The 12,288-nt window shown below is 44.1% G+C and overlaps 1 protein-coding gene and 1 pseudogene across 2 annotated transcripts; one reads left to right on the forward strand and one right to left on the reverse strand.

Moving 5' to 3' along the window:
* Positions 1-2,228: 2,228 nt before the first annotated feature.
* LOC101779882 lies at positions 2,229-3,810 on the forward strand (annotated as a pseudogene).
* A 412-nt stretch (positions 3,811-4,222) lies between these two features.
* On the reverse strand, positions 4,223-9,868 carry LOC101756483 (uncharacterized protein C630.12). Of its 2 annotated transcripts, none has more exons than XM_012848718.3 (13): positions 9,479-9,868; positions 8,835-8,873; positions 8,544-8,722; positions 7,485-7,620; positions 6,746-6,842; positions 6,491-6,553; positions 6,317-6,417; positions 6,036-6,070; positions 5,430-5,487; positions 5,280-5,354; positions 5,051-5,208; positions 4,700-4,960; positions 4,223-4,609 (listed from the first exon to the last, which is right to left on the reverse strand). In XM_012848718.3, exons 1-13 carry the CDS (start codon positions 9,614-9,616, stop codon positions 4,366-4,368), a joined length of 1,584 nt encoding a protein of 527 aa, XP_012704172.1. In that variant the 5' UTR covers positions 9,617-9,868; the 3' UTR covers positions 4,223-4,365. The 2 variants fall into 2 exon arrangements, with proteins under 2 accessions (XP_012704172.1, XP_004984104.1); XM_004984047.3 differs by having other exon boundaries at positions 4,245-4,609; positions 6,491-6,550; positions 9,479-9,616.
* Positions 9,869-12,288: the final 2,420 nt, after the last annotated feature.

Below are 12,288 nucleotides of genomic sequence, written 5' to 3' on the forward strand. Positions count from 1 at the left end.
TGCAGGAGCGATGAGCATCTTGATTTCTAGTGTTTAGCAATCATGATCCATGAGATATGTTTCCCTAATGATTTCTAGTGAAATATTTGGTGGTGTTTGGTTCATAATACTTGCCATTGTAGCATGATGATAATGGACTATGTTATACAGGTTATGAGACGACTTGTTAAGTGGTTTGGATCCCACCTAAGAGTGTCCTCCTTTATTAAATCTGATATGTGAGTCATCTTTTATCTTAAAGATCTCACATATTAGGAGATCTTTCATGACTTTTAATAACCCTTCTAAAAGTGCGAGTTTCCGGATAAAATATGAACCTGCCAGAAAAAAACATCTTGAACTGAATGAATGAAAAATACGAACACAAACATCTTGAATTGAATGAATGAAAAACACGAACACCTTCATTTTGAAGATGAAGAACTATTTTGGAAAAATGAAGAACTATTTTGGAGGGGGAGAGGGAGAGGGGGGAGGGAGTACAAACAATCATTTTGGCTCGTACTCATGCTATTGATCTATTGTAGCCAATTGCTAAACGAGGCGACAAGGATAGTATCCCTGACGGTTCTGTAGCCCATGTGCCATAACGCAGAGGCTGCTGCCGATTGCGCCCATTTAATACTTGTTGGATTGTTGGATTTCAACATTTCTACTTCTCAAAAATAAAAATTACAGCTCGTTTAGAACCGTGAATTTCACAAGAGTCCCTCGAACCGTAGAAGTTCTATCTCGTACCTTTGGAAGAGAACTATCCAAAGAGCGAGCGTATGTAACGAAAACGCACAAAAGACAGAAAGCAAACGCCTATACTATATACCAAAAAGAAAGGGAAACTACACTCTGCAATTTAATTGCTTAGGCTACAATTCTGGTGGTCTGAAAGAAACAAAATCAATTGAGGTGAACGCGTCAGAAACAACGAGGCTGCCATCCATCCATCGCGTAGCTACACTCGATCTTGTCGGTGGCATGCAAAAGAGAAACGAGGAGGTTGGGGTTTCGCTGTTCGTAATGCATGGGGCGATTCAGGCTGCAGGCAGTGCAGGATGCACATTCAGAGAGCAAGCAGTGTTCTGCATTCAGAACAGGAGGCGACCTTGGAATTTGGCAGTAATCGATCTCACCCCACTTGTTGGAGCTCTCGTGAAAGAAGTGGAGAGTCTGCTGCTGGCGGGTAATGTGATGTAATTCCCAGACACAGTACCCGTACAGGTGGCCAACGATTTAACTGAGCCCGTGGTTTTAATGGAACTTCTTGTAGGAAAAAAAAAACTCCCTGTAGATACATGTCATTTAGGGGTTTTATCGGTCAATTTTGATCACCAATATGTAAAAAAAATATAGATAGGATGACAATGGAAAACAAATGTGTTTTATTTCATCCACTACAAGATATACGAAATTTACTGAGAGTCGTTGCTGCTAGGAAGTGGCCGACGGCGTCCTGTAATTTTTATCCACTCTTGGCAAATGCTCTTGTGAAATCTAAACACTGTCCGCCATTACTGGATAAACAAAATAAAGAATGTAATCCCCTCGGCCATTTAAAAGAAAGCGGACGGGGTTAGTTTTGAATCAGTAGTGTATCATGAAAGATATTTTAAAAAATATTTAATTGGTATTACTCGAAATGTCATATTTTTATAGAAACCGTACGTTAATCAAAGTTTTACCTTATAGACCATGTTGATAATTTAAACAATATGTAGTTTAAGTCAGCTAGTATATATAGAATCAAGGGTGGGTTACGCGCATGGTGACTAATCTTTTTTTAAGAATTTATTTGCATTTTTGACGCCGTGCCACACTCCTGGGCTTCGGACTAGCTGGAGAAGTAGACAAGTGTGTTGCTCTCCATCATCGTCTACGTCTAGGTAGGCAGCCAGCTGTGTGCTCTTGATGTGCTCGTGTTCCAGGTCAATGGTCGTGCTCGGTGTGGATTATTAGTTACTTCGCAGCTTGATCGGCCGATCGATGAGGAGCTGGCGGTTCTTCCCACCGGCTGCGGCGAGGCGTCGTGACGAGGAGGAGGGGGTGGCATTGGTGCCGCCGTCGCCGGCGCCGGAGCCGGAGCCAGAGCCTCCGGGGGAGCATGTGCCAGCGCCGGCGTGCCGCGAGGATGATGCCGCCGCCGGTCCTGCGGCGGCGGTGGAGCGCTCCCGCCCTCAGCATACAACGGAACTGCAGCTGCGGCCAACATCTCGGCAGCAAGCAAGCAGCCGCGCATGCTAGTGCCGACGTGGGGCGCCGTCGTCGGCCTGGTCCTCCTCGGCGGCCTCGCCTTGCTCGCGCTCGTCGGCACCGCCACCGGCTCGTGGATCCGACACAACGCAGCTGTACGTAAGACTAGCTACTCCATGATGATTACGTATGCTAAGCTGGGTAATCCAAAGGAATGCCTCCTAATTCACTGTGCGGTCATTTCTTCTAGGCAGCAGCAGCAGCGGCGTCAGACATGGACGGCGTCCTCACCGCGCCCGGTCATCTGGGGTACCCATACCCTTCAGCTCAGCTGCGGCAATGGCACGTCCACGACATGCCGCCGGGCCGGAGCAGCATCGCCGTCACCATCAATCGTGGAGCCACCGTCGTCCTCCGTGCCGCCGCCGCCGCCGTGCCCGGGCTACTTCCGTCACATCGACTCGGACCTGTCGCCGTGGCGGGAGGCCGGCGGGATCACGCGCGAGGCGGTGGAGCGCGGCCGGGACCTCGCCGACTTCCGGCTGGTGGTGCTTGGCGGGCGCGCGTACACGTCGAGACGCTCCGGCGGCCGTTCCAGACCCGTGACGTGTTCACGCAGTGGGGCATCCTGCAGCTGCTGGCCCGCTACCCCGGCCGCGTCCCGAACCTGGACTCTTCTTGAACTGCGGCGACATGCCCGTGGTGCGCGCCGCCGACTTCGCCGCCAACCCGTCGGCGGCGCCGCCACTCTTCCGCTACTGCAAGGACAACGCCACGCTGGACGTGCTCTTCCCGGACTGGTCATTCTGGGGCTGGCCCGAGGTGAACATCCGCCCGTGGGCACCGTTCCTGGATGAGGCGGCGCGCGAGAACCGCCGGGTGCCATGGACGGAGAGGCAGCCCTACGCGTATTGGAAGCGCAACCCCGACGTGTCGGCGACGCGCGCTGACCTCCTCCGCTGCAACGCCACCGGCGCCGTGGACTGGAACGCGCGGCTGTTCCGGCAGGACTGGGCCGCCGCCGAGCGCAACGGCTTCCCGGGCTCCGACCCGGCGAGGCAGTGCGCGTACAGGTACAAGGTCTACGTGGAGGGGAGGGCGTGGTCTGTGAGCGAGAAGTACATCCTCGCCTGCGACTCGCCGGTGCTCCTCGTCGACACCTCCTACCGCGACTTCTTCTCCCGGGGGCTCGTCGCCGGCAGGCACTACTGGCCCGTCGACGCCGCCCGCAAGTGCCCGGCCATCAAGCTCGCCGTCGACTGGGGCAACGCCCACCCGGCGGGGACGGCGCGGATGGGCGCCGAGGGCAGCGGCTTCGCGCGGGAGGAGCTCGCCATGGACAACGTCTACGACTACATGCTGCACGTGCTCACCGAGTACGCGCGCCTGCTCTGCTACAAGCCCACCGTCCCGGAGAAGGCCGTCGAGCTCTGCCCCGAGTCCCTGGCCTGCCCCGCCGGCGGCCGCGCTCGCGAGTTCATGATGGATTCGAAGGAGAGGTACGTCGCCGACAACGAGTCCTGCACGCTGCCGCCGCCCTTCACCGCCGACGAGATCGAGGAGATGACCCGGAGGGACGACGACGTACGCAGCGAAATACGAGAGTTGGAGAAGCAGCGCAGTTAGATAGCTGACCGATTTAAACAGCAGTATATATAGTGCGTAGAGACACTCTGTTTTTATGCTCACTAATTTACCTCACTTTTGTGCTAATTTGAATCACATAACTAATTCGCTTCATTTTCATTTTTCGCATTTACCACATTGTATCAGTAACGGTATACACGGTTAGGAAGTGTAGATTCCGTGGAACGTAGAAATCAGCATTAAGTTTCAATAGAGTAAAAGGGGTTCATCTCACCCTTTTTGCATTTCATGATGATAGTTTCATACATTGGATTCATCCTTCGCACACTACGTTACCAGTATAAAGTATAGCGAAAAAAAAATACTAGTGAATAATTGGTGGTCGTCAAGTAATGATCCATGTGAAGCCAACGGAAAGCCTTACCATCTGACAACTACGAAAGGTTGTACGTAGTCAAGAACATGATTGCCCAGGTTAAATAGATATATTATTTCACTCCTCAGCAAAAACCAAATTAGTTTTTGCATGTGCAGTTGCTCTATAGATATCAATCAATCTACCGAATTACTGGAAGGACTAGGCTCTGACATACTTCAATGGTCAATCCAGTCCTTGAACAGAAGCATCATGTACAGGGGGACATTCAGGGCGGCAATGACAACTATCGACTGAATGACACGGAACAGCCGTTGGAGCACCTTCCTTACTTTTGATTTGCTAGGGCGGGCCAATTTCGCTCCATCTTCTGATGTCATCTCGGAACCCATCTCGACAAGAATAGACGAATCGGGCTCCAGTTGGTGTTTTCCCGCTGCTGCCCTTGCAACCACACTTCCACTGCAATGACCATTGGGAAAGCATACAATCAAATGAAAGAATGATTCAGTTGGGAAAAATATCTATAAGCATCATCCAAGATGCACATACCGTCCTACAGTTCTGGAGTCTGAGGTAGCACTTGGGGCCTTTGCCACAGCCTTTTTAACGAGGTGCATGGACCCTTCCGCATCAAAAACCATTTCATATTCACCATCTTCCTCGTCATCTTTTTCTTTGGTTCTTGAAAACAGTTCAGCACCCACCGACCTCATGAAGCTTACGAATGTGTTCATGCAAGGAACAGAACTGAGACCATTGGTTGGCCAGAAGACTAAAAGAAGGATGGTCACTGCAAACTGGCAGATATACCTGTACAAACAACAAAAATATAAATATAGTTTCACTGTAAATCGGTCAGTTAATAAAGAGAACAAGCAGAAGGTTTGTTAAAACCATTACCAGATATAAATATGGGTTTGTTTAGGCAGAAAACAAAGGTTCGTCATGACTTCAGGCTTCAGATCAGTTGAATTCTGTGACATCTTGGGCCCAGCAGATAGCAGCATAAAAGATGGATAGAGATTTCCTTGCTGCCAACTTATTGTCCCCAGTGTATGCTGCGACATTAAAAGCTCCATTAGATGCGAAACTTGGAGCATGTGGCGCCAGAAAGTTGCAATTCTTTTACCTCTGTTACTGGCCCAAAAGGAGTGGAGTGGACAACTGTGCATTGGTCATGGTCATGGCCTGAGAGCACAAGGACCTATAGTGGCATTAAACAGATTAGGGGATATGGATACGTTGATGCAAATCTCTTCAAACAGCGAATGAAGCTTACCGGTTTCAATAAGCTTAGTAAAAGGTCAGAAGTCTCTTTAGTTAGATAATTCTGGTAGCTGCAACAAAAAGGTTGTCTTATGTCACTCATTATTGCTTGGCCAATATTGGAACAAGTTCTGAAAGTCAATAGTAGTTTTTGAACTGGTATGACCAGAAGTAATTTTACAGAAAATGCATTGAGAAAAACCAGAATGTGAAAATAATAGGCTGTTTGCTTCCCAGCCTTGACTTGCCACGCCAAGATGCGGCGCGCCACAACATGCGTGGCTGTTGATTGGTTGGAGCAAAAGATTCAGCAGCCACAGATAAAACAAAGCACTCCCGCCGCAGAGTGGCGCCAATTTTCGGCGCCTAAGCTGTGACACCGCCACACTGCTGCGTGGCAAGTTGTGGCTGGCTACCAAACAGCCTCTAAGAGACCTCAGTATCAATTAATCACATAAGAAATTCTTGTACAGAGAAGAAGATAAGCAAGTGGAGCCCAAAACTAAATCACAAGTTAAACCAACGATCGTACTTTTCCAAGTGAAATGATTATCATTTTTGTATACAACATTAATTGAACTTGAAACCAATAAACAATGGAGTGTAAAGAAGAACATACGTGATTCCTTGGTCTAAGGCAGCATATGATTCCCTCTGCAGCAGAATAAAAACAATCAGAAACTGTTCATGTCATCATGTGGTTAATTGAATTGGTTATGTCACAACTTGCATAATATTATAAAAAAAATCTGGAGCAATTGTGCTACATATGAAAAAATATTTGTGTTGGCAATTAAAATGTGCATGATACAATGTAAGCCTTATGGCCAAAAGTGGCATAATTCAAGGAATTCCTTTTAATAGCACAGGTAAGCACAATTAGTGGTAACAAGAGAATACCTGATTTATGACAGGTGAAGAACGATGTGGGCCACAAGGAGTGTTATCAGGTCGGTAGAGTGGAATATGTGTTAGTAGAACCTTTGGGTTTGATGCATTACCTTAAAGTGAAGAAACAATAGTCAAGAGGACAGCACTTGTATATAGTGCGCAATCATCTGTATAATACCATACCTGGAGATAGAGTTTTAATGAACTCCCAAGAGGAGGACCTTTCTTTGCTCTTTTTAGATCCTGCTACCAAAGTAGTAACAGTTTGTTAGCTGTAGAAACCAGAAGCATCAGAGGGAAACAGGGAACAACTTGAGAATTGAGATCATTGGTCATAAAGAAATGAACCATATATATAGCTTCTAGAGTATGAATGTTTGTACTAGTAGTGTGGATTTCATTAATGCTGTAATTCATAGTGGAGGCAAAGAAACATACCATCAAGTGTTTGAGCATCAATGACAACAAAGTCCACCTTCCCAGCAGAAAATTGGTAGTTTCTTGATCCAAATTCTTTTTCATACCGACTGAGAACCTACATGAAAAAAAAACATGAATAGTTGTATGAAAAGATTTGTCTTCTCGTGAACTCTACACAATTACAAAAATGTCACAATCATAACTAGACTTTAGGTAGATATTGTCGTGCACTAATTTTGGTAAGATCTATATTATTCCAATTATGGTCAGTCAACTCAAATTTGAGAAATGGTTTAACTTCAGATCGTAATGAGAACATTGTTAAATATCTAAAACGTCTCAAAGTAATATGGCAAAGCCATGAATTACTGACCAGCTAAGACAAAAATAGGGACAGAGTGGAGCAGCTGTTCGCAATGATTGAAAAAAGAGGCACTATTTGCAGCAATGAACAAAGCAATACACTAAGCTCACAACATCTTGCAAACTTAAGTTCTGAATCTGCTGCCCTCGGTGAGAAGCACAAATTCATGTAAGGGATGTCAACCAGAGTTGGAGCAACAGGGATCAAGTCCAGAAGTATGTTGGTCCCTTGATGAGAAATTACTTAGAATCTTAATGACAAGCCTAGTTTTGTCTAGAGGTGTATGGCTGTATGCCTGCTAAAATACCTTTTAAGAAAATTAGCAACATGAGATTTAAGAAAATAGTAAATGGATTGCTCAGGGAAAAAACACACACAACTGCAGTTAATCACCTCAGGATGAACAGAGAAAAATGCTGAGTAACCAATATCATGATTTCCTGAAAGGTAGTAGATTGGGACATGTGGCTTTGACCTCTGTTCATTCAGGCTGAATATATGCTTAAATCGAAATAATGATTCCTGCCACCTGAAAGGTTTGGAATACAGATTAGAGGGAAATTTACAAAGTGAAATGTAGAACGAATTGATCATTCTGGGATGGACTATGCTCAAAGTAACAAAATGTATATCACTGAAAAAACTAATGAAGAAAAATAACAAAACAAACAGAAAGAATATGAAGTATCAACAAGGTCATCACATGGAGGAAACATTATATCGCATGAAAAAAATTAATTCTGGGAGCTTTGAGCAATTGGCAAATAAGTGGGGGAACATAACAGAATGAGGATGGAGACAAGAACAAGCAAAATTTCTGGGGTTTATTCATGGATGAGAAGCAAGACTGCTAGAAAGAAATATGCACAATCAGTATTGCTACATGACAAAAAAATGTTTTTATTATCATTTTTCCTGACCAGTTCTAAGTTGACATAGGATAGAATAGTTCCTCCCAAGAAGATGATGACATGTTATTAATATATACAAGTTCAAGTCTATTTTGGATTAAATTGCTACCATCATGAGTCATGACACAACAGTAATCATGATCATTGGTGTTTTGGGTTTTCCAATTCGTAAGAAGGTTAATAATACATCTAGTTGCTGGTAAGAGTCAAATAGATGAAAATTCATTCAGGACAGTATGCCTGTACCTGCACAGGCATAAATACTACCTATACCTGTGAACTGTGTGTAGGAAGAGTTAATAATACATCTAGTTGCTGGTAATGGTAAGAGTCAAATAGGTCACCTGTAGATATTATACATTATAATTGATTTTAAGCACTACATATTCCAGTTAAATCACTTTAAATTGTATCATCATCTTTTCAAGCATACATAGTAGTTCCAAACTTCATAGTACAACTTAGTATTAGATTTAATGTTGACAAGTGAACTTCTTGTAACAATTAAAAGGTCAACAAGAATTCAGTATCCGTGCCTTACTCTTCATCGGACATGTATGGGCCTCCATCAAAGTGATCACCAAGAAATAAGACCACATCAGGTTTGAATGGCAGTATAGCAGATTGAAAGGACCTTCTCATGTTCAAATCTGTGTAAAACTCAGCAGCTTGGAGAGCAATTGAGCTTGATGGAAGACCAAGGGACGTGCTGTCCATAAGCTGCAAAAGAAAATCTTTTCAGGAAGGAGCAACACACATTCAAACAATTTTTTTATACTATTACTGAGTTAACGGCACAGTTGCAGGAGATTATAAAAGCAGAGGAACTCACCTGTGGATCAGCAACAACAGCAACCTTCACATGGTTATTCTGTCGAAGAAAAGTTCAAGGGAGAAATATGATTGTAAGATAACAATGACATCATGCAAAATTGTTACTTGCTGGTCGACTGAAATTTCATGCAAAGTAATATGGTCATGACATAACAAAGATTTCACGCAAAATTTCTGACTAAATGATAAAATCAAAACCACCATTACCAGCCCCTCTTACTACTCTGTGTCCAATGAATTGTTTAGAATTAGCCATAAAGAGTGGTGGAGATGGAATGTACCCAAAAGGAAAATCCCATTATGCAGTTTCACTACAAACCCTAGCATGATTTATGAGAAAGCCAACAAAACACTGAAAAGCAATGCCTTATCAAATCTAACAAGCCAGTAAAATCGCATTGCTGCACAGGCTCAATACGTGAGAATTCATTCAGGACGGCATACCAGACAACTTTTTATTTTTCTGTCTGGGAGAGATTGAAGTGTGTGCCTATGCAAAGCATGAGCGTGCTCTACGATACCCTATTAATCCAGGCGGTGCTAATTTTTGGATCCAGACCAAAAATTCAAAAAACTAGGAAAACCCACAGGCCACAGCTAGAACCCCACACCGCGCCCAAATCAGCGGCGTCACGCACTCACCGGCGGCGAGGAGGACGGCGACGGCGAGGGCCACGAGCACGCGAGGTAGGAGGCCCAGTAGGCGCCCATCTCACCGTAGAGCACCGTGGCCGCCCACGCCGCGCACAGCAGCAGCGTCAGCCGCGTGGCGCTCTGCATCTCCGCCTCACCCGACTCTCACCGCTCCGCTGGCGGGGCAGGTGCTTTGTTGCGGCGGCGGCGGCGGCGCGTTGATCCCGCGTTGGAGTGGGGTTTCGCCGGAGGGGGGAGTTGGACGCAAGCAAAGCGCAGGCGGAGTGAGATCTACTGATCCAATCTCCGCTTGATCGCTCGTGGAGTCGTGGTGGAGAGTCAGAGCCGAGTAGACGTGTGCTCGATCAGATCCAATAGGCCGTTCTCCTTCCCGCACCAGATGAACAGTAACGAGACGTTTAAGGCCAACTGAATCTTCGATGGTGTTGACGTAATCTGATCACTCTGAAGGTAACCAATCACATTATATATATTTTATTGCGGCAGTTTGTAATTAATGGTGTTGACGTAATCTGATCACTCTGAAGGTAACCAATCACATTATATATATTTTATTGCGGCAGTTTGTAATTAATTGACACTGTAATCGAATCTCTTACCTAAATAATATTTATACAAGCTTGTTACTCCTCCTCCCCGATCACAATAAGATACAACACCTACACCGTAATCTGATTACGTTACCAGAGTGCAACCAAATAAAAAGGGTAATCACTCATTCCGCCGTCAAATACACCGTAATTTGATTCCCTTTGCATTTACATTATCTTAGGACGAATCAAACACTATCTTCCTTGAAACATAAAAAAATATATGAAAATGGGTTGAAAGTAGTTTACACCTCCACTCTATCAAACACTATCTTCCTTGAAACATAAAAAAATATGAAAAATCAAACACTATCTTCCTTGAAACATAAAAAAATAACACTATCTTCCTTGAAACATAAAAAAATATGAAAATGGGTTGAAAGTAGTTTACACCTCCACTCGCTGGTGCATTTGAAGTTCTCTTCAAAGGCTGTAAAATGGGACTTTTCATAATTTAGTATGGAGTTATATTCAAATTTCTTAGCCATGAATATTTACTAAAAAAAATAAAAGCTCATGAATTTGGAGAATAAAGGAGCATGGAGACACATGGAACTCCATTCTCAAGAGGGTGTGGTTCATGTGTGCTGCTATGCCATTGAGCTTGATCTGGATTCTGACGGGCCTATGCCGCAAAAGAGGAGCTGAATAATACCATGTGCAGAGAAGGAAGGCTAGGGGAGAGAGAAGAAAATGATAGAGGAACACATGTCGCGAGAACCTGTATGTTATCATCTGTACTAGATATGAGCCTCTCCCTTAGGGCTTCCACAGCGTGGAAATGATGCTAGAAAAAAATATAGACCTCACAGTTAGAATGGGCATCAAATCTTTAAGAGTTGCAGCGTGTAAAATTTTAGACACCGATGCTATTTAAGCACTGCTGGGACCCACGTGAAATAAAATACAGTGTTATGTCTATTCCTCGCTGTGGAGGAGTACCTCAGCAGCGTCAACATGTAAATTTACTATTGATCAGTACTTGGACCCCGTTTGGTTACTTTGGCTTATTTTTAAGCACTCGTCACATCGAATGTTTAGATACTAATTAGAAGTATTAAACGTAGATTATTTATAAAACTCATTACATAAGTGGAGGCTAAACGGCGAGACGAATCTATTAAGCCTAATCAGTCCATGATTTGACAATGTGTTGCTACAGTAAATATTTGCTAATAATAAATTAATTAGGTTTAATAAATTCGTCTTGCCGTTTATTCCATCTGAGCAATTAGTTTTATAATTAACTCATATCTAGTCCTCTTAATTAGTTTTCGAATCTTCGATGTGACACGGACTAAAAATAAGCAAGTTGAACCAAACACCCCCTTGGCACTATAGCCTGTACTCGCCTCACTCCTATTTTTTCTAGCACCACATGGAGATAGCATTGCTTGCTACAGTGTGCCATGTGATGCTCAAATCCTCTCTTTCCTCTATAGGCATCACTCTGGCAACACATTGTGGAGGGCCTTTAGACCACCCACCACCTGTTTAGCCTATACCGAAAGGACCTATAGCCTAGTGGTTAAGCACATGAGTAGTCTAGGCATAAGCATGCCCCGTGAAAGTGAATTAAACAGGTTTGGAATAAAAAAAGTTATATAAAATTGGACTGGGACTTTCACTGTTAACTTCGGTTAAAAATAAAAAATGACCCCAAGGCCACCCATGGCTTGATTTTGGTGAGTCCCATCACACTAATTAGCTCCTACAGGTTTGGTAACAAGTTGTATTCTCACCCAATCACCGCTCGCCTTTGTAGCCATTTTAGCCACAAAGTAAATAAGATTTTTATTCAGGCTAGCGCAATCCATGCTTAGGTCTAGTTTAGTCATGATAAATTATTCGATTCTAGATTTAAACTTGGCCCACTTGTTTGGTGAGGAATGATGAAATAGTTTTCTTTATAATAAACCTCATTTATTACAAAAATACATTCATGTTAAAATCATCTGATAGATTATTTTATCTATGATAACTATATTCTTGACGTAAAAACATGGCTTGAGTATATTTATTTGCACATCAGCACACACCTGTTGTAGATCATCGTCCAAACTTGTAGAAGATGTGGAAGCCACTCATGGGATAAAAAGATGCCCTTGGGATTGAAGACATGGGCAACAAGTTGATGATGAGTGTGCAAGAGGCACCCTAATGCCACCACTCTCTGTTAGTGGTTATCCTTTGTAATAGGGCCCTAAA

The sequence above is a fragment of the Setaria italica genome, chromosome IX, assembly GCF_000263155.2.
Source record: "Setaria italica strain Yugu1 chromosome IX, Setaria_italica_v2.0, whole genome shotgun sequence".
Lineage (NCBI taxonomy): Eukaryota > Viridiplantae > Streptophyta > Magnoliopsida > Poales > Poaceae > Setaria > Setaria italica.

Excerpts from the sequence above, each read along its gene's own strand:
- LOC101756483 (XM_012848718.3), bottom strand. The coding sequence starts at position 9,616 with ATGCAGAGCGCCACGCGGCTGACGCTGCTGCTGTGCGCGGCGTGGGCG. Across the intron at positions 8,723-8,834 it reads CTGTTGTTGCTGATCCACAG|CTTATGGACAGCACGTCCCT; the intron begins GTGAGTTCCTCT and ends TTTCTTTTGCAG. Across the intron at positions 6,071-6,316 it reads CTTCACCTGTCATAAATCAG|AGGGAATCATATGCTGCCTT; the intron begins GTATTCTCTTGT and ends ATTCTGCTGCAG.